The sequence below is a fragment of the Rhinolophus sinicus genome, chromosome 17 (genome assembly GCF_057876585.1).
Source record: "Rhinolophus sinicus isolate RSI-liver-muscle chromosome 17, RSI-T2T, whole genome shotgun sequence".
NCBI classification, from domain to species: domain Eukaryota; kingdom Metazoa; phylum Chordata; class Mammalia; order Chiroptera; family Rhinolophidae; genus Rhinolophus; species Rhinolophus sinicus.
Genome location: NC_142517.1, coordinates 2,728,728 through 2,749,539, shown reverse-complemented (window position 1 = coordinate 2,749,539; position 20,812 = coordinate 2,728,728). Strand labels below are relative to the sequence as shown.

Genomic DNA, 20,812 nt, shown 5'->3' with positions numbered 1-20,812 from the left:
CGTGTAGGAGTTTCCTCCACAAATACTTCTCTGAGCAGCCCTGGGTGGCACCGTGCTGACAAGGGGATGGAAGGGCCACAGCTTCAGGGACCTGAGACGTGATGCGTGGATGACGAGGCTCAGCAGAGCGTCTGGCAGGTGACGAGGCACCTGGTGGGCGGGGCAGGCGGAGGGCTCTTCCCAGAGTAACACCTGCAGGTGCCTGAAGTGTTGCCCCTTAGAATCGTGGCGGATTCTGAGGGCTTCCCACGAATGAGCCTGGAGAGTGTGCGCGGACGTGCCGGCCGACACAGACTGATATTCTGACCTGCAGACATGTCGAGGCCTCCTTCCGCCCAGCCACCCCCACTCCCTGCACCCCAGCATATCACCCAGATGTGATACAGGGTGCCAAGCCCCATAGCCCATTTTTTCCAACTAGTTCTCCGCTCAGCACCTTCCCTCCCAGGCCTTTCCCCAAAGCACAGACCTCTGCAGGGCTTGGGGACCCTGGGTCTCCTGGAGTAGCCGGGGCCACCGCTGGGTGCCAGGCTTCCTGGAATGCTCCAGGTCCCACTGGTCTGGGCTTCCTGATTCAGTCTCAGCCCCTGCGATGAACCCACTGTGCGTCCTCCAGATGATAGGTCGGCAGCCTTGAGAGGAAACCCAGAGCCAATCGGGTCCAGACACAGAACGGCCGTGAGGCGCCTCTAGCTCCCACCTGCCCCTCTGACGTGCCAGGCTTGGCTTCTGGAAGAAAGCTCCCGGGGTTAGCGGCTTTCAGCCAACTGCTGGGAGCCCACGCATCAAACTGAACATGGTGGGCCCGAGAGAGGTTCTTCGGTTCAGCAAGGAAGGCTGCCTGGGCGTCGTGGCCTGGACACGCTGTGACACGGGTGCTGGTGACGTGGGCCGTGCCAACAGTATGATGCTGGTCTCAGGATGGCACTGCCCGGGCTGAGCTTCTGTCACAGTGACCAGCCACCACAAAGTCCGATGGCATTGAGCAGAAACCCCGATCTTGGGGGGTGCGTGTAGCAGCTACAGAGGCGGCAGCAAGGTTTCCCGTCTGGCAGACTCGGCCTGGACAACACCCAGGACAGTGGGAAGGCCGCTCCAGCCACCGCAGCGGCAGGCGTGGAACCAAGTTGGACCAGTTCGAGGCCCCTGTCGCCCACGCTCTGAGACATTTCTTTTCTGGCAGGAAAACCAAGTTCAATTTTTCTAATGAAATTGCAAGTGAAAAAAGGAAAGGAAAAAGAGGGCGCAATGGAGGGAGGAAGGATGGTCTTCTCCCCACTGCAGGTGGACGCTCCTTGGGCTGCCCCGTCCACACAGCCAGCGAACCCACAGCCTTTCTCCAGGGCCCCCGATTGTGATGGCCACTGCTGACAGGGTGCCCGTGTGAGCCTCAGTTCCCTCTCCATGACGCTTGCTTACCAGGCCAGCGGCGCTCCCTGGGTCTGAGCTGGGGCAGGGTCCTTTCCTCCTTCCTGTCTCAGGTCTCGCTGTCACACGGTTTCTTCTGCGTCTTTTCATCCTTGTCCAGCGTCCGCCGTTCTCACATCCCACCTTGAGACAGGGCTGCAGGGGCTGCATGTTGGGAGAGGGCTCCCCATGGATGGTCCCTGAGGGGCTGTGGCCCAGCTGCTCCCCAGCACCTCCTCTTCCACCCTCCCCCCCACAGGTGCAAGGGACTCTGACCCCAGGGACCACAGTGGAGCCTGATGCGACAGAGCCATGTCGGGCCCAGGGGAGAAGTGAGTAGAAGAGCAGGGCAAGGGCGCCATGAGGGGCAATGCGAAGGCCGTGCACCCACAGTTGCCTGTTTGACTCTGAGCTCAAGGTGTAAAGCAAATTGTAACCCGAGAGACCCCTTCAGAGCCTCCACCCATAACACAGCCCTCCGGAGTGAGCTCCAGCTCGGCACGTTTCTTGTGCTCTTGGCTTCTTGCTCTTTGCATTTTCAATCCCCTGTGATCCATTATTTATGACAGTGGAGACTGGCCTCAGACACCAGAAGTGAAAACAACAAAAAAAAGCAACCCAGAAAGAAGACAGGAGCGGTGAGTGGGTCAGCCCTGACAAACGGGTTCTGTGCAGAGGGGCCTGAGGCAGACGCAGGGGTAGGCAGTGGGCCCAGACGTCCCGCCCAGCCCTGGGAGCCGGAGGGCGTGTGCACACGGTCTGGGTAGCTGCGTCCTGTAAGGAACACCCTCAACCAGGACAGGAATTCCCCTGAGTTCCCAGGCTGTCCCCTCCAGCCTCCCTGCTCCCACCCAGACCCACATAAGCTCTGGGTGGGGGTGGGGGGTGCAGCCTCTGACCTGCTCGTGAGCCTTCAATCCATCTCTTGCTGGCCCCTCCTGAAGTGTGGTCCCAATATCCGCTCGTGCCGCACACAGCTTAAAGGACCCCCATCACCTGCAGAGACGATCCCAGCCTTCTCCTGTGTGTGTGTTGTCAGCCTTCCCTGTGCCTCCCCGGTGACTCTGTGGTCATCTTTAGGGGCCCACCCAGACAATCCAGCATAACCTCATATCAAGATCCTTAACCTGCCCACATCTACAGAGACTTTGGCGATCGTAAGGTGACGTTCACAGCCTCCTGGGTGTCTTTGGGGCATGGGCATTATTCAGGGGCCACAGGGCTCTTAGCCATTTCCTTGTAAATACATTTCTAGCCTCAGCTCACACCACATGTCCTTGGCTCCACAGGCTGCATGATCCAGGCTCTCATGATCGCTGCATCCTCCCCCAGCAGGGTCGTTGGTCTGGGGTGTGGGTGGGCAAAGCGAGGAGGCCACACCTTCCCGTCCCCTCCTGCTTTAGGCCACCCTGCTCCTGTCGCCTCCCCGCTCCTGTCAGCCCTCTCACAGCATCTGTCAAACCTGCCCTTATTTTCGTGTGTGTTGTTCACATCACTGCCTCCCCTGCCTGCCAGCTGCATGTTCTGGGTGGGGTCTTAGATAGCTCTCTACTCCCCACCACATTTTGCTGTACAATTTGATTAAATTAATCCATGTTAAGCAAATGTGCTTCTTAGATCCTTTCACCTAACAGATGTTTATTGAGGGTCTCCTGTGTGCTGGACCCCGGAGAAGGTGCGTGATAGAGAGATGAACCTTGGGAGGCCGTGGAGCCCTCCAGAACGCCAACCCAACCCCCCCCCACCACCACCACCACCTTCGTTGCTTATCCAGCTGCCCTGGAACCCGCAGGCTGGGGTTCGCCTCTGCGGCGCTGTGGGCTGGCTGCATGATCTGGGGCTTCAGTAGCCACATCTGTAAAGCAAGGGTAGCATCTGCCTCGCAGACGTCGTATAGTGCTCAGCACGTAGGGTATCTTTGTAAGTATTTTATAGAGGCTACTGGTATCTTCCCTCTGTGCAGATTAGGAAAATATGCGATGAAGAGAATAAGGAATTTGCCCACAGTCCCCAAGTCCGTGAGAGACAGAGCTGGGAGTTGAATTGGGAGGCCAGCTTCCGGTGAGGCCACAAAACACTGCGTGGCCGTGCCTCTCCTTGGAGAAAGAAGTCTGCCCGTGGGTTTGCTCGGCATGCGAGCGTCTCTCGGGCTGGGTACAGAAACCGCCCCACAAAGTGATAACCCCCCACCCCCAGTCTACTACCCTTCTGACATCGTACGTAGCTGTTACAATTCCCTTGACTCTATTCCCTATGCTGTACTTTACATCCCGTGACTATATATATATTACATATGTAATTGTAGTTGACATTCAGTATTACTCAGCTTCAGGTGTACAGTGCAGTGATCAGGCATCTACATGGTCCATGAAGTGGTCTCCTTAATAAGACATGTGCCCCTCTGACCCCCTACAAAATCTTTACAACATTATTGATTATATTCCCAAACTGTCTTTCATATCCCTGTGGCAATATTGTGGCCACCAATCTGTACCTTCTAATCCCTACACCTTCTCCCCCATCCCCAACCCCCTCCCATCTAGCAACCCTCAGCTTTTCCTCTACATCTCTGAGACTATTTCTGTTTAGTTTGCTCATTTATTCTATTCTTTAGATTCCACATATAAGTGAGATCATATGGTATTTGTCTTTCTCTGTCTGACTTATTTCACTTAACATAATGTTCTCTAGGTCCATCCATGTTGTTGCAAATGGTAAGATTTCATTCTTTTTTATGGCTGAGTAGTACTCCATTGTATAAATGTACCGTAGTTTCTTAATCCATTTCTGTTGTTTCCATGTCTTGGCTATTGTGAATAGCACTGCAATAAACATAGGGGTACATATGTTTTTTCGAATTAGTGTTTTGGATTTCTCTAGATAGACACCCAAGAGTGGAATTGCTGGGTCGTGAGGTAGTTCCATTTTCAATTTTTTGAGATACCTCTGTATACAGTTTTCCATAGTGGCTGTACCAATCTGCAATCTCACCGACAGTGCACAAGGGTTCCCTTTTCTCCACATCCTCGCTAGCACTTGCTCTTTGTTGATTTATTGATGATAGCCATTCTGACCGGAGTGAGGTGATATCTCATTGTGGTTTTTATTTGCATTTCTCTAATGATTAGTGATGTTGAGCATTTTTTCATGTCTGTTGACCATCTGTATGTCCTCTTTAGAGAAATGTCTCTTCATGTCCTCTGCCTATTTTTTAATTGGGTTGTTTGGGTTTTTTTGGTGTTGAGTTGTATGAGTTTTCTATAAATTTCGGATATTAACCCTTTGTCAGATGTATCATTGGCAAATATCTTCTCCCATTCAATAGGATGCCTTTTTGTTTTATTAATGATTTCCTTTGCTGTGAAAAAAACTTTTTAGTTTGGTGTAATCCCATATATTTATTGTTTCTTTTGCTTTCCTTCCCCAAGGGGATATATCAGTAAAAATATTGCTAAGGGTAATGTCTGCAAATTTACTTCCTATATTTTCTTTCTTGTTTTTTTTTTTTTTACTTCCCATATTTTCTTCTAGGAGTTTTATGGTTTTGGATCTTACATTTTAATCTTTAATCCATTTTGAATTTATTCTCGTATATGGTGTAAGCAGGTGGTCCAGTTTCATTTTTTTACATGTGTCTGTCCAGTTTTCCCAGCACCATTTATTGAATAGACTGTCTTTACCCCAATGTAAAAATTCTTGCTTCCATTATCATAGACTAAATTACCATATAGACATGGATTTATTTCTGGGCTCGCTATTCTGTTCCGTTGATCTGTGTGTCTGTTTTCATGCCAATGCCATGCTGTTTTGATTATAGTATGATTTGATGACACCTCCCACTTTGTTCTTATTTCTCAAGATTGCCATGGCTATTCGGGGTCTTTTATGTTTCCATATAAATTTTAGGATTATATGTTCTATTTCTGTGAAAAATGCCATTGGTAATTTGATAGGGATTGCATTGAATCTATATATTGCCTTAGGTAGTATGGACGTTTTAACAATATTAATTATTCCTATCCATGAGCATGGTATGTGTTTCCATCTATTTCTATCTTCTTTAATTTCTCTTTTCAGTGTCTTATAATTTTCTGAGTACAAGTCTTTTACTTCTTTGGTTAAATTTATTCCTAAGTATTTTATTGTTTTTGAAGCAGTTGTAAATGGGATTGTTTTCTTAATTTCTCTTTCTGATCGTTTGTTATTAGTGTACACAAATGCAACTGATTTCTGAATATTAATTTTGTATCCCACTACTTTACTAAATTCATTTATTAGTTTTAATAGTTTTTGGTGGAGTCTTTGGGGTTCTCTATGTATAATATCATGACATCTGCATATAATGACAATTTTACTTCCTCCTTCCAATTGGATGCCTTTTATTTCTTTTTCTTGTTTGATTGCTGTGGCTAGAACTTCCAGAACTATATTGAATAAAAGTGGTGAAAGTGGGTAACCTTGCCTTGTTCCTGATCTTAAGGGGAATGGTTTTATCTTTTCCCCATTGAGTATGATGTTAACTGTGGGTTTATGATATATGATCTTTATTATGTTGAAATATGATCCCTCTATTCCCACTTTGCTAAGAGTTTTTATCATAAATGACTGCTAGATTTTGTCAAATGCCTTTTCTGTATCTATTGACAGGACCATATGATTTTTATTTTTCATTTTGTTAATATGGTGTATCACATTAATTGATTTGTAGATAGTGAACCAACCTTGCAAACCAGGAATGAGTCCCACTTGATCGTGGTGTATGATCTTTTTAATATGTTGCTGAATTCAATTTGCTAATATTTTGTTGAGGATTTTTTCATCTATGTTCATTAGGGATGTTGGCCTGTGGTTTTCTTTTTTTGTAATGTCTTTGTCTGTTTTGGGGATCAGGATGATATTGGCCTCGTAAAAAGAGTTTGGGAGCCTTCCCTCCTTGTGGATTTTTTGGAATAGTTTGAGGAGAATAGATGATAATTCTTTTTTCAATGTTTGGTAAAATTCACCTGTGAAGCCATCTGGTTCAGGCTTTTGTTTGTTGGGAGCTTATTGATAACTGCTTCAATTTACTGATAGTAATCAGTCTATTCAGGTTTTCCGTTTCTTCTTGATTCAGCCTTGGAAGTTTGTGTGCTTCTAGAAAGTTATCCATTTCTTCCATGTCGTCTAATTTGTTGGTGTATAGTTGCTTGTAACTATAATCCATTCTTAATGTGATATCAATGTTAAGTGTTCTAAAAATAAGGGGCACCACAGTGGACAATTATATATAATTTATAATCAGAGGTGAGTTGCAGATGAATTGCAGATATACATAGGTAGCTGGGTAGATAGTGTACAATGTTTTCTTTAGTGAACATGTGTTTATTTCTTGAGTAATAACACAAAACTATGGGATTTTGATCTTGGTCTCTTTTTAACTTGTTTTATATGTTAAACACTTGGAATTCTCGAGTGCCCAAAAGGTAATGGAAATTCACTTTTTAACTCACCCAAAGATAGAAAAGTTGTGAATTCACTGTGGGTTGGAGTTTGGCTGTTCCATGGGCTGGTCTGGCTGGGTTCTAATTCCTAGAGCTGGAGCACGAGGTCCAGGAGGCAGACTGAAATGCTCTGGTTTGTGGCAGACAAAGCCTTATGAAAGCTTATAGACGCTTGTATAAAAGCTTAATAGTTTATAAAAGCTATAAAAAGCAAGCCATGGTCTGATAGACAAAAGAAAGGGAATTTGAATTGGTTTGCTTTCCTCTGGGAGGAGGGCCCACATCAATAGTCATTCCAACTATGCAAGCAGAAGGCAGTGTCTGTAATTTGCAAATGAGACAAACAGAGAATACAGGGAGTGACAGTGGCAAATAGGCAAAGAGACCACTTCTACTTCCCATGCAGACCTCCACTAAAAGTCTGATTTCAGGTATAGCACGAATCTCTGGGCTTGGAGCCAGGTGGGTCCGAGTTGCACCCTGGACCACACTGACCAGGCCAAGCAAGCTGCTTTTCTCACTGTGGCTCAGAGTCCTCATCTGTGATGGAATGATGATGTCACCAAGCTTATGAGGTTCTTACAAGGACCAAGGTCATAGGGCTTGTAAGGCACTTGGCTCAGGTTCTGGCCCAAGTGTGGGCTGAATCCTGTTAGGTGGTGGTGGTGGTGACTGATGGTGGTGATGGTGGTAGAGGCGATGGTGGTGGTGATGATGGTGTGTTTGTTGATGTTGATGGTGGTGATGGTGGCGATGGTGGTGGTGGTGGTGGTGATGATGATGGTGATGATGGTGGTGATGGTGATGATTATGGCAGTGATGGTGGAGATGATAGTGGTCATAGTGGCATTGGCATTATTAGTGGTAGAACATAAAACCAGCAGACACAAAATTCAGCATCAACTCCGTTCACACAGGAGGATACTTTCTCTGATCTGATAGATCCTACGCTCACTGTTGGGATGCGAAGGAACTGGCCCAGTCCTGCCCACAAGGACCTCGTCTTCCAAAGACTTCCTTCCATATTTAATGGAAGAGAAAACTAACATTAACCAGAGTAAGGTCAAATTGATCATTTAGCCTATCAGCTTTTTTTGTTAAATCCTGCCTGGTGACCCTAGTAACTAATGCACACTTGTACGGACATGACCCGGGTGTCATTGCAATTTGGATATAGTTGGATGTGGCTGACAATACAGGAAGGTCAGTTAGAGAGACATCCTTCTGTCCCATACTCTACCGAAACACCCACATGTTGAAGCTAAGGCTGTACATTCTCAGTGCATCTTACTTGTGCAAATGGCCTTTGAGGGGTCAAGGAGGAGTCTCCCACCCCGAGGAAGCATTTCAAGGGGCCCCTCCTGTAATCAGCTGCCATTAACTTGTCACTTAATGTATACCAGGCCTTCTGTATGTCACACTGAATCCTAGCACTCCGTGGGTGAGGTAGGATTTTCCTCACTTTGCAGATGAAGAATCAGAGCCTCAGAAAGATTAAGCCGCTCTGGGCCAAGCTGGTACAGGAGGGGCTGAAAGTGAACTCACATCTCTGACTCCTCCCTACCCAGCCCTCTCCCCTGCTTGTGCCTGGAGCAGTGCACAGCACCAACGTCCGGCGGGGTGATCCTGGCGGTGTGAGTGAGACAGCTGGAATGGCAGGGAGCAGCTAAGAGTAAGAGCAGCCGTTCACCAAGCTCACTCTGCTGACTGTCCTCATTTCCAGGCCCCTCTCTGCCCCGATGTCAAAGAGTTAGTGCAGTGACTTGCACCATTTTAGCAACTGAACTGTTTTTTTCTCATCATTTTACATGCAATTCTAATATATAAAGTTTATATAAACTGTTAAGTGACGTGCGTCAGTCCCCGTTTATCCTATAAATTCAAATCTGGAGCACCCACTAGAGGATCAGTGGGAACAGAGTGTCCTTGTGTGAGCACCACCTTTGGAATTGGGGCTTCAGGGCGAGAGCCACGCCTCACGGCATCAGCATTGTTTGTTTTGCCGACCCCCCAGCCCCCCAAACACTGCCTGAGTTGGGCCCTGGGCTGCACCATTCTGGGAACATGGACGGGCTTGAATACCTGGGCAGTGTGGCCCCGCGACTCGCCAGCCAGCAGGCATCTACGAAACACTTGGGTGGTCGTGGGCTGTCTCGCGGGTACCGACTGAATGGACCTGGGCCCTAAGATAACATGTCCCTCCTAGAATGCATTGATATTTAAGTTACTACAGCTGAGTGTTGCTTTGTAATTAGTGTGGAAAGGAGTTTAAGTAGATCTCCGTAAAGGAAGTAGGTCTGAACCCAGTGCTGCCAGGGCCACTCTCACCTCATCACATGCCCCCGGGCAGCACTGGTCTACAGAACCCCCTTCTGGGAGTCTAGGTGTGGCTTCCCCCTGCTGTCTGGCCCAAGCTCACTGCAGCCCCTCAAAAAGCTCACTTCAGTGGGGTTTTGAAGATGAATGGATCTGAGGGGCATTGGGATAAGGTTTGGAGCTTTAGAAATTCTTTAACAGGAGTCCTTTTTCTCTAGGGGGAGTGAGGCCTGCCTCTGGGCTGCATCTCAGGACCCAGAGTGACTGTGCGGGTGGGAGCAGCGTCTCCCCTCCCCCCCTTCTGTCTGCAGGGCCTCAGGTTCCCTTGGTCTTTGTTCGGCCTGTGTGCCCGTACCTGTGGCCAGCCCAGAACCTTCCCCCTGGGTCCCTCCCAGGAGGCACCTGGCTTGGTCTTTGCTCTCCATCATGTGATTCCGCCCCCTCCCCACCCCCACCCCGGTTCTGCCACTGTCTTTGCCCCTCCCCCTCCTCTCTGATTCACTCCTGGTGCCTCCCTCTCATGCACACGTTCCCCCCACTCCTGGCTAAGTGCTATTTAAATTCTGAATTCTGTCCTCTGGTGAACTGTTGTTTAATTTTCTCATCTGCTTGGCTTAATGCCAAATAGTACTCTTTCCAAATAACAATGGTAAAGGCCTTTTTTCTCTCTGAAGAGTTCGATGGGATGGCTGTGAGCGCGCTCCTTGGAGGGACCCTCCGTGAGCTTGCTCAGTTATTGATTCCCCGGGCTCCACAGCGAGGTCCACGGAAATACTCTCTTGGTTATAAAAGCCCTGCGTGTTCATTGCAGAATATTTGAAAAACGCAGAGCAATATACAAACAGCAATGAAATAACCCATTATCACACCAGGAAGACGAGACTGCTAACACTTCAGGACCTGTCCCACTGCTGTTTTCTCCTGTGAGTGAGCGCGTGTGTGTGCGTGGACAGGCGCCTGTGTGTTTCTTTCTTTGCATAATTTTTTATCCTGGTCACTTTCACTCAGCATTACATCAGCAGCATTTCCCATATAGCATGAAATAGTCTTCAAAAACGTGATCTTAATGCCTATAGAATATTCCATCATGGAGACTTACTAAAATGTAATAATTTCATCCTTTGTGAGATATTTAGCTTAATCCCATGCAATTAATAAAGAAGAGGCACGTCCCTAGCAATGTGTCTTTACTGGCAGAGTGACAGCATAGGACAGTGGTTTGGGCGGGAACCTGGGAAGGGATGGGCTTACCATGAAGATAAACTGATTTATGGAAAGCACCCAGAATGGTGCCTGATACTTAATAAATGCCTTGTTATTATGTTTGTTATTATTATTTCCTTAAGAGCAATTCCTGGGCTGGCCCGGTGACTCAGGTGGTGGGAGGGCCCTGCTCCCAACACCCTGGTTGCGGTTCGATTCCCACATGGGCCAGTGAGCTGCGCCCTCTACAGTTAAGATTGTGAACAACAGCTCTCCCTGGAGCTGGGCCGCTGTGAGCAGCCGGAGGTTGGCGTGGGCTGCTGTGTGCTGCCGTGGGCTACCGTGTGCTGCCATCTGCAGCCGGTGGCCAGCGTGAGTGGCCAGCCAGCCAGCGAGAGCTGCTGTGAGCGGCTGACTGACAACCAGCGAACAACTTCCTCAGCTGGGGGAGCACAAGGCTCCTAACACCAGCACCGGCCAGGGAGCTGTGTCCTACACAACTAGACTGAGAAACAATGGCTTGAACCGGAGTGGGGGGTGGGGGAGGCGGAAGAAGGGGGGGAAAAAAGAACCTAGAAATGGGATTCTGGGTCAGAGGGCACGCGTACTGCCACACCACCTCCCACCAGGGCTATGTGGGCATACATTCCTCAAAGCATCCCCCTCACATCCCAGACGAGTTTGTGCCATCACCTTATTTCAGATAAGCTCTTGGGGATTATTGTGGATTCATGTGTTGTTAGAAATACTATGGAGAGACCTATGTCCCTTCACTCAGGTTCCCCTGGTGGTGACGTCTTGCAAGCGACAGTGCAGTGTCCCGACCAGAATGTTATGTTGCCGGTGGGACGAGCCACCACGCTCCTCAGGCCTCCTGTGCTGTGCCCGTGTGAGTGCGTGGATTCAGTTCTAGATGGTTCCATCGCAGGCATAGGTCTTCGTGTCCTCCACTACCATCTCGATACAGAACAGTTCTGTCCCTTTTGAAACCACACCCACCTTCCCCACCCCCACGACTCACGCGTCCCTAACTCCGCAAACACCAACCTGCTCTCCATCTCTATAATTTTGTCATTGCAGGAGTGTCATCTGAATGGAATCAAACAGGGTGTAACCTTTTGGCGTTGGCGTTTATTCACTCAGCTTAGACCCCTGGAGGCCCATGGCAGTGGGTGGGTGGGTCAGTAGTTCTTTCGTCTTCCTTGCTGAGCAGTGCTTCACGGCCGGTACCGACTGCAGCGTGTTTAACAGTCGCCCGTTGAAGGGCGTCTGGGTTGCTTCCAGATTTTGGCCATCCACCCCTTTTTCACTTGGAGCAATTTGATCACTGGCCTTCGGTTTCTTGGAGGCCAGTGTGGCTCTTTGTAGAAGTCAGTGCCCTTACTTGGGTTGGGTGGAGATTTCTGACGTCAGGGTGACATTGATCATGAATCAACATGGTGGTCAAGGTACAAGAGTAAATAAAAGTCGGAGGATGTGTAATGCTGAGGTTTAAGATGCTTTGGCGCAGCATCTGCCTCTGGGACCTGGCTGTCACCTTCCCCTGTAACCATTTAAAATCACCCGGGGAAAGACTGTAGGAGAATTCTGAGGTGGAGCATTTTGCTCCAGAATGATTACTCCAGCGTCAAAGAAACGCTGTGAAACTGTCGCTCAGGTGATTGACTAGAACGTCTCACAGCTTGTGTAAGCGATACCAGCGAGACAATGAACAGCACTGCGTGTTTTACAACAGCCCCCAACAGCATGACACAGACAGTTGTTCATGAATTCGAACAGTAACACAGACGTTGTCTGTGAGTTTGAAAGGGAATCAAGCCACACCAGCTTGGTGAGATCGTCTCCCTGGTGAAGAAGCTCGTATCGGGGCTCCCTGAGAGAATTCAGAGGCCGCTGCTCCCTTGCAGGGCACCTCCCTCCATCCCCCACCTTGCCTGGCCCCACGTAATGAACTCCTCTGTGATAGTTGTGGTTTTGGTCTTCCCTAGCCTGCAAAACTCAACCCAAACCTAAACTGCCATTCAGTTATTGTCTTTGTCCTGGGTTGGGAGCATTTCATCACGTAGCCCTACAAATATCTGTGTGAGAAACCCACAACTTCTAGGGGTCATTGACTTCGTGCCAATCCAAAGTAGAATTTGACAAATGCAGCAAGAAGTGTTCTCAGCAGCTGCAAAGAATTTCTATTCAAATAGAAATAGAAAACTGAACTGGGGGTCTGCTTCCCAGTCGGTGTGGAAGAACAGGGGACACAGAGCCTGGGGTGCTCAGAGGGGGTGCTTGGCTACCCCTCTGCTGTTTGCGTTCCTCTGCTGCTATCACGACCCCCCCTCCCCCAAGTCCCTTCCCCCAACTCCTTTCAGCTCTAAAGGAGGAATAACTTCCTCATTGGTCACAGCCAACCACATTTGGACTGAATAGATGCCCCAAAGGCAGGGTGAATGAGAGTCATGTTTCTATGTGGAGCCCACACCCCTGCTTTCTCGGGCACTCCTGCCCAGTCCCTCTATAGCTGAGCCCCCTGCGGGCTGCCCTCTCCCCTTCCCTATGGTCCTGCCCTGTGCGCCTGGCACCACGGAGGCCCAGCTCTGGGCGGTTCTCCCCCCAGCGGCTCCTTGGTCAGCCACCCTGAAAAAGGAGAAGGCAAGAAGGAAAAGAATAGATTGTGGACATAAGACCAGCTCTTCTCAAAGCTTTCTTTTAAAACGTCTTCACGTATGTGAATTCATGGGTGAATTTTAAGTCGCCGTGTACGGGAGCACGCATGCATCCTAAGTGCACGCTCCAAAAGCCAGACCTGGTGTCTGGCAGAAATGGAAGACAGTGCCTGCTGCTCAGCACCCAGCCTGGCCCCAGGCGCACGGACCAACGTGGCCTCCATGTCTGAAAACAGGCGGGGTGGCAGCCGTGAGCATCTGTAGTGAGGCTGGCCAGGGTGGACGTGAAAGCAGGCGCTGGGCCTGCTGCATTCCAAGGTCAGGGACGCACAGAGGAGCTGGGAGTGGAGTCGGAGGTCCCTTCCCTCGCGAGAGGCAGTGGTGGAACCTGAGCTTCGGGACACCTGCCTGCGTCACAGTCCGGCCAGCTTCCCCCACGGCAGAATCTGCTGCTGGATTGAAGGACTGGTCACCGGAGAGATCTCACTGGACCAGTCCCTACAAACTGGAAAGTGGGGCTTTATTCCCACGCGTTTCAGATTCACAAAAACACTGTGCGGTGACCCAGGAGAGGTCCAGGCTGAATGTGAGGAAGCCCCAGTGCCAGTCGGTGGAAGAACCTTCTCGGGAAGGCCTGGCACAGGCGAAGCCGCCGCCTGTGGGTGAACGCCTCAGTGCCTCGTTGGTCTTGCTGCGGCCGGGAGCCCCTCCCCCGCCCCATGTCTGTGCTGTCTTCTTCCTGTGTCCTCTGTCCCTGTCAGGCTCACGACATTGAAATCCTGTTTCCTCTCCAGAGCGTTCAGCCAGCTCATCCTTCACTCTCGTCTCCTCTCCCTTCGCGGTGCCCTTCCCAACCCTCACTGCACATCTTGTACTGAAAGACGCAGCCACGTTTCCCGGTGGAGAGTTTCCAGGGAACCTGGAGGCCCTTTAACTCTGCGCAGTGGTTTATAGGAAGACCACAGAGCGCCCTCAGATGCTCCTGCCCAGAGGTGATCAAATCTTTCTCCGCCCAACCTCATAACACGCAAACTCGATTATCTGGAGCTGCCCGGCGGCCTGGAGACCCGTCCGTCTTCCTGCCTTCTGGCTCGAAACGGCACAATGTGTGGCTGGGTAACAGGGACTGGAGGGGCCCCTTTCTGCACCCTGCCCTCCAGGAGCCTCTGAATGAGGCGTCCAGAGGGGAGAAAAGGAACACAGACTCTCTGGGCACTTCATCAATAGAATCAGGTCCCAGGTCTCTGGACTCAGAATCAAAAAGAAGTCACTCCACTCCCAGGCCTGTAGAAACTGCCCTGCCCAGTCTCCTTAGCCCAGCTGGACATGGGTTTGGCAGCCCTCTGGCATCTGCTCCATAATTACCAGCCCTGTTTTTCTAAATGGGTTTGGTCAAAGTGCTTTTGATACCCAGAAACATTCTTATACCAGTTCAGGAAGGCCTCGGTTTGCACGGGTCTCAATGGACGTGGGGTGGGGGCTCACTGATAGGCTGCGGTAAGGCCACTGCGACTCCCTAGAACAAAGCCCCAGGATCCAGGTGCCAGGAAGCTGGGGGGTCCTGGGCTCACCGCTCTCTGCTCCCCTCCTGCCCTCCCCCTCGTCCCTTCTCAGGGGCTGCTGCTCATTTGTCTGGGTGGCCTGGAATGGTCAGCCCAGGATGGACTCCCTGTGACCCTAGTTGCCATCGGCTCTGAATCATTTAGTAAAAGTTCCCATGAGGAAAGGTGACTGGATACTGGCCAGACAGTCATCGGTCAGGCCGTGGTGGGGGGATGATCACCAGGAATGGGGTTATGTCCAGCGGGGGGGAGTGTCCTGCACAGCCAACTGCCGGAGGCGCCCCCAAGCTGTCAGGGGTGTGCGCTGGCCACTGCAGCGCCCTGGGTCTCTCCTAAACCCCACCTGTAAGGGCAGGTCTACTCTATCAGCAACTGGGGTGGAGGATACAGCCCTGACCACAGCCCTAGTTGGCCAATAGGGACAGATCAAGGCCAGTCCCAACCCTGAGCGGAGCCCATGTGCGTGTGCAGCTGAGCAGTGGGCGGTGCTCAGGCCTCCATTCCTGCCTTGCCAGAGTCAAGGGCAGCGCCTCCCCCAGGAAGCAGTGGAAATAGGAAATAGAGGAGCTGGGTTAGACATTCTTTCTTCTAGCTCTGGAAGCCCTGTAGATTGTAAATTTGAATTTGTACTAAAATAAAATTGGATACCGAACAAAATGTGGCCAGAAGTCATTCTGGGTGCATTTGGCAACGCGGAGACCCCTGGAGACTTGCATCCAGAATCAGGGTTTTAGAGGCAGCAGGGACCGTGAGATTCATGGCCAACTGAGACGCATGACGCTGAACTGCATGTTCACACAGCAGTGTCCCGAGTGATTCCGTTCAAATACGCTCCCTCACATGTTGTTCGTCACGGCCTGAGAGGCAGGTGAGGTGAGCAACCCATTTACACAGTGGCAACCCGAGGCTGCAGGTGGTTCCCGTCTTGCCCGTGGGGTGGGGGACGCAGTGAAACAGAAGGCAGTGGACAGGAGTACCTGGCAGGGACAAGCGTCAGACCCGCGCTCCGGCCACAGCACCATTGCGAGAAGGGGGCGGGTTTAGTACAGACATCCAGAGGCGGGCAGACACTTGGTGTCGTGGACGCGGAGCTCAGGTGTGTGCCCTGAGCAGTGGTGCCTGGGGTGTGAGCCTGACTGCCACTCGCTGGCTGGGCCGGGGGGGGGGGCGGCTTTACAGCTCTCTCTGCCTCAGTTTCCTCATGGAGATCCCTTAGCCCGGGGCTGGGCCTGGGGTCACACTCGCTGAGTGTCAGATCCTCTGTGATGAGAGCAGCAGGAGGTTCCCTGGACTTTCACAGGCCCAGCTGAATAGAAGGGAAGTGCAATATCCGGCCTCCGAGTCCTCATCGGTTTGTCTGGTCTCGTTCCAATACCACGGCTGTCAGTCAAACCACTGAAGAGTTGGGGTGACCTGCCGTCCTCACTCATGATCTCCAGCCCCGATTTGCCTCAAGTTGGATGGCAATACAGACGCTTTAGTTTTTCATTAATCTTGCTGCCTCCAGATCTCATTTTAAAATTTATTTGACCGTCCATCTCCCCTCCTCCCTGTTTTGGTGCTCTTTGTTTCTGGCTAAAGACTAAAGGATTTGCAAAATGATTCAACATGTGAACAGAAATCCTGTGCCGTCCTCATAAGACTGCCTGAGGAGTGGGGGTTCTGCCCGGGCCAACCAAGCTATGGGGGCCAGTTTCCCGCAGCCGCAATAGCTGGTCTGGTCCCAAGCAGCTCCTGACCCTCTGCAAAGATGTCACTGTCCCAGCACTTCCCCACAAGGGCCCACGTGCTTCTCACCCCTCTCACCTGCTGGTAAGGTGCTACAACCACTTCAAAGGAGAAATCAAACATCCACACACTTATATGCAGAACATGCGTTTCCATGTAATTAATCCTTTCTGCTTATTCCACATTGCCTCCCAGCTTCCCAGCCTGTTGTCCAAAACATCCTCAAAGAAAGATTATTCTGGACCGCAGAATAAGGCTGGCCTCACTGGGTGTAGCTGGGTAGCTTGTACAGGGCAGCAAGAGTGTCACCAGTCATAGGGCCCCTCTTGAGTTTGCCTCGCTGGAAGCCTTTGTAATTGGACTTTTTAAGGCTTCCATTACCTGCTATCCCGAGGCTAGAAAGGCAAGCTCAAGATTCTCTTACAAATTTGGGTGAACTCATCTCTTGTCCCCAGAGTATTCCCAGTCCCCCGTGCTGCCAATGGGTGCCCTTCTTCTCACCTGGCAGGCGGGAGGCTGAGGGCCAGGTTCCAGGTCAGACCCTCAGGGAGGGTTCTGCAAACACCTGCTCCTGTGGTCCCATTGGGCTCCTTACAATCCTTACAAGATTGCAGTCACACTGGAGTCAGGGAGGAAATTGGTTGCAAACCTCTTTCCCTGATTATTTCCTGGTAAAAAGGAGGACAGATTCTCATGGAAACTTCGCAGATACCTACCGTGTTTCCCCGAAATTAAGACCTAGCCGGACCATCAGCTCTAATGCGTCTTTTGGAGCAAAAATTAATATAAGACCTGGTTTTATATTATAGTAAAATAAGACCGGGTCTTATATTAATTTTTGCTCCAAAAGACGCATTAGGGCTGATGGTCTGGGTAGGTCTTATTTTCAGGGAAACATGGTACATTGGTACATTGCCATGAAAAGTAAAAACTTACCAAAAGTTTCTGAATCAAGGGAGGAAGACAGTAAAAATCAGATGTCAGTTACAAATGTTTCATTTCAGGTTACAAAAGAATCTAGTAGGTTGGTAAGAGTTACAAGTAGCTTAAGAAGAAAGTGAGAGCTTCCTGTCCACCCGGAAAATCGAAGATTGAAACATTGTCAGCAGCACTGCAGACGCGCCCGCCACCACGGGCCGCCTGCATCTGTTCCGTCCTGTGTGACTCGACCTGCCACGGGGTCTCGGCTACGCGATCTCATGAAGCTGTTTTTCAAGTAAGAGAGTTCTGGAAATCCCGATCCGCCCACTGGACCAGTCTGAACATTGTCCAAGCGAGGCCGTGGAAGCCCTGTCCCCAGGGGTCCCTTTCTCTGGGGGTCTGAGGTGGTCCTTCAATGGAGTCACCAACTGGCCTCCAGCTGATCGCAGAACCTCCAGGCAAGTGTTCGAATAAAACAAGCCACCTGTGAGTGACAGCAACAAGGAACATCAAATTAAAACATAAAGAAGCTGAGTAGCACTCTCAGGCCACAGAGGTCAAAGGCTGAGTGCCATGACCCCCGCCTGGCAGCCTGCCTCCCACATGTCTTCCCAGCGCCTAGCGTGAGAAAGCCCCACCTGAGGGCGGGGCGCTCTTGACATAGTCCCTTCCCTCTGGCAAAGTCAGGGAGGCCCCAGTCATAAGAGGCTATGACTGCATAAGGAGCCCCCTCACCTTTTGACGTGCTGTTGTTGATGTGTCTCCTTCAGTCAAGCCCCCCAAAGTCCATGGTTAGAAGCTGTCTTGCCAGATGAGACTGGAAAGAAATCCTCTGAGTCGCCCCCACCCCCAGAACTCTGAGGGGCTGAGACAGGTCCCCCACTAGGCGTATAGCGCCTGTGTGCACTTGAGCCCCTCCAGGAGCGGGGACCTTTATAAAGGTGTCACATCTGCCTTGAAGGACTACAATAGTTGACGTTCTCCTGGGCTGAGGCAGGCCACCCAGCCCACCCAGGATACAGGACTTCAGTCCACTCAATGGAAAGGAACGTCATCGAAGTTCAGGATGGGAAAGTCAGAAATGGTCCCGGTCAGTGGGAGTGGCCAGGACCCAGCCCAGCCGTCCCACACATCCGTCCCCAAGGCACAGCCAGAAAAGCCGGGTGTGATCTGTGATGTCATGGCCTGTGCTAGAGGCCGCTGGGGGCGTGCTGTCAGAAAACGCAGGCCTGACACACAGTCAAAGGCAAGACTGCTCTGGCAGTGTGGTCAGGGCGTTGGGGAAAGGCTGCCACTAACTCCTGATGCCAGATACAAGGAGAGAGCAATAGGAAGGGGAGGGGGGACCTCAGAGCAGTGGCAGGAGCAGAGGGCCAGGGGTGGGGGCATCCGTGGACTGGAAGGAAGGCCGGGGATCGGAGCTGGGAGAGGACTCAGGCTAGAAGGCACAAACCCTGGAGCCTCACGTGCCCGGGCAACAAAGTGGACCTTTTCATGTGACACCACCAGGTCTGAGTTCTAGAAACCAAGGCCCAGCGCTGGGGCGAGACCAGAAGTGGCAACCCAAGCAGAGGCCACTGCCAGGGTCCAGGGCTGAGCCAGGACAGTGGCAGTCGGGTGGACAGTGCAGACTAATGGCCCTGTCACCGAGGGTGACGTCACCTCAGCGCTGCCAGGCCAGCAGCACACAGGAAGTGGTGTTAGTCACAGGCTGAGTTTATGGGGGAAATACCTGCGTGCTATATTTAACTGTTTCCAATACAGGAAGATGCAAACTGATCTTAGCGGGAAAATGGTGCCCTGGGCACTGAAGTAGCCACCGGCTCAGGCTTGCGCACTCCCTGGGGCCCATGCCGAGAGCAAGAGGGCGACGCGGAAGGACAGCACCCACTGTGATGAAAATGGGGGCTTTGCATGGACTGTCCACGCGCTGTCCAGCCTTGGAGCCCCCCCCCTCACTGTACATGAAGCCCCTCCCAGGGAGGGACTCGGGACCCCTTGGACAGAAGATACTGATGCCAATGCGTCCTCTCCCGTCGGCCGGGCAGGCAGCCAGGTCGTGGCACCTCGTGTGCAGTTGCTTTTACTGCAAAGATGGTGACTCACATCAGAGCCCTTTTCTCCATGATTCCTTCTTTGATTTAGTCGCCATGGTGTCCATCGACCCCACCATGCCCACCAGCTCCCAAATCCTAAAAGGCAATTTTTTTTTTAAGCTAAAGACCTTTAAAAAAATTTTTAATAATGGTCCCCACGAGGTCATTGGGGACTCCCTGCAATGTGACATCATTAACCAAGGTTGTCAATCAGTGCATCAAATATCACCAATGATGGGCATGTCGCAGCCACGTCACCTGCAGGGGTGTTTACCTGGGTGGTACCTTTGTTGCTCGCAACCCTTTTCAGTGAACAGGAAAATGAATTTGTCACAACCTGTCTAAATGGAACTAAATGGAACAATGTATGTGTAACATTCCAGTGCCCACGGTGACATTCTTTTCTCTTAAAATAAACCTACAGGTTGGGGTCAGAGAGGCAGCTCGAGGCCCTCACGTCACCATGGAAACCAGTTGCCCGCTCCTGCCCCTCCCATGGACTGTGTCTTCTGTCTTGCAGGTGGTCTTTAGCAAGTACTGCAACTCCAGCGACATCATGGACCTCTTCTGCATCGCCACCGGCCTGCCCCGGTGAGTGGTGCAGCCCCGTCCCTGCCGGAAGGCGCCATGCTGCCTCCATGCTTTCTAGTTCACTGGGACAGGAAGGCACCTGGGGAGGGCGGGTCTCGAGGAGGAGGGATGAGAGGAGAGGAAGGGCCAGCAGGCTCCTTTGCCGTGGGAGCTCTTTGAAATCGGTGGATAATCCCTGCAGGTTCCCGCCACAGCTGCCGCTGCCCACTCGCCGGCACCACGTGTGTATGCAGTGGGAAACACCAGGGCCACACCTAGGCAGAAACTACCATCTTAAGCGTTTTTATTTTTCTATCATATATTCATTTGCTTTTGGAGAAAGGATAAAGAAGGGTGGCTGTGTTTCGCTTTGGACCCCATCTCCAAAGGGTTCAGCAAGTGTCTTTTCTATCTTCGCATGGGGTTAGGGCGTCATCACAGATCAATGTTTGAGAAAACACGGACTCAAATGAGTGGACAGGACCAGTGATCCATCTTACAGCATCAGAATTCCATCATAGTTGTTTTCCGAAACCAAGAGTTTGTTCGAGCGAGCTGATTTTCTGTCCTAACTGCCCGATTATAGCGTGATCCGGAATTGCCTTGGCGTGGCGGCTACCTTTAGAGTCAGGATCCGGGTGAAGGAAGATGAGGGACGAGGACAATAGTCTCACAGACCGGTGAGAGGGGGATGCAGGAGATGAAATGACGTGCCTGACATTACCGCAAATGGCTGTTTGTAGCAGCAAGAAGAGCCCACCGATGGGGCATCTTCTATTAAGCACCGTGCTGAAAAATGTAGATATTATTCTTTAGAACAACCCTGGGATTTCGGTGTCACCCCCATTGCACAGGTTTTTAAAATACACAAC

General features: G+C 51.0%; 1 protein-coding gene and 1 long non-coding RNA gene across 8 annotated transcripts in view; both read left to right on the top strand.

Annotated features, from left to right (window-relative positions):
* Positions 1-20,812, top strand: part of PDE9A (phosphodiesterase 9A) — a 95,674-nt gene that overhangs the window by 7,611 nt on the left and 67,251 nt on the right. For 4 of the 7 annotated variants that reach the window (XM_088794399.1, XM_074324824.2, XM_074324815.2 and 1 more), the window contains exon 2: positions 19,795-19,961. In XM_088794399.1, the coding sequence (XP_088650525.1) occupies positions 19,795-19,961 (167 nt within the window). Of the gene's footprint in view, positions 1-1,666; positions 1,740-19,794; positions 19,962-20,812 lie in introns of all 7 variants that reach the window. The other 3 variants (XM_074324826.2, XM_074324821.2, XM_074324827.2) reach the window with 2 other exon arrangements.
* LOC141570012 (uncharacterized) lies at positions 1,746-9,864 on the top strand. The gene is made up of 2 exons (XR_012493771.2): positions 1,746-2,045; positions 2,488-9,864. It is a non-coding gene; the product is annotated as an uncharacterized LOC141570012 (long non-coding RNA).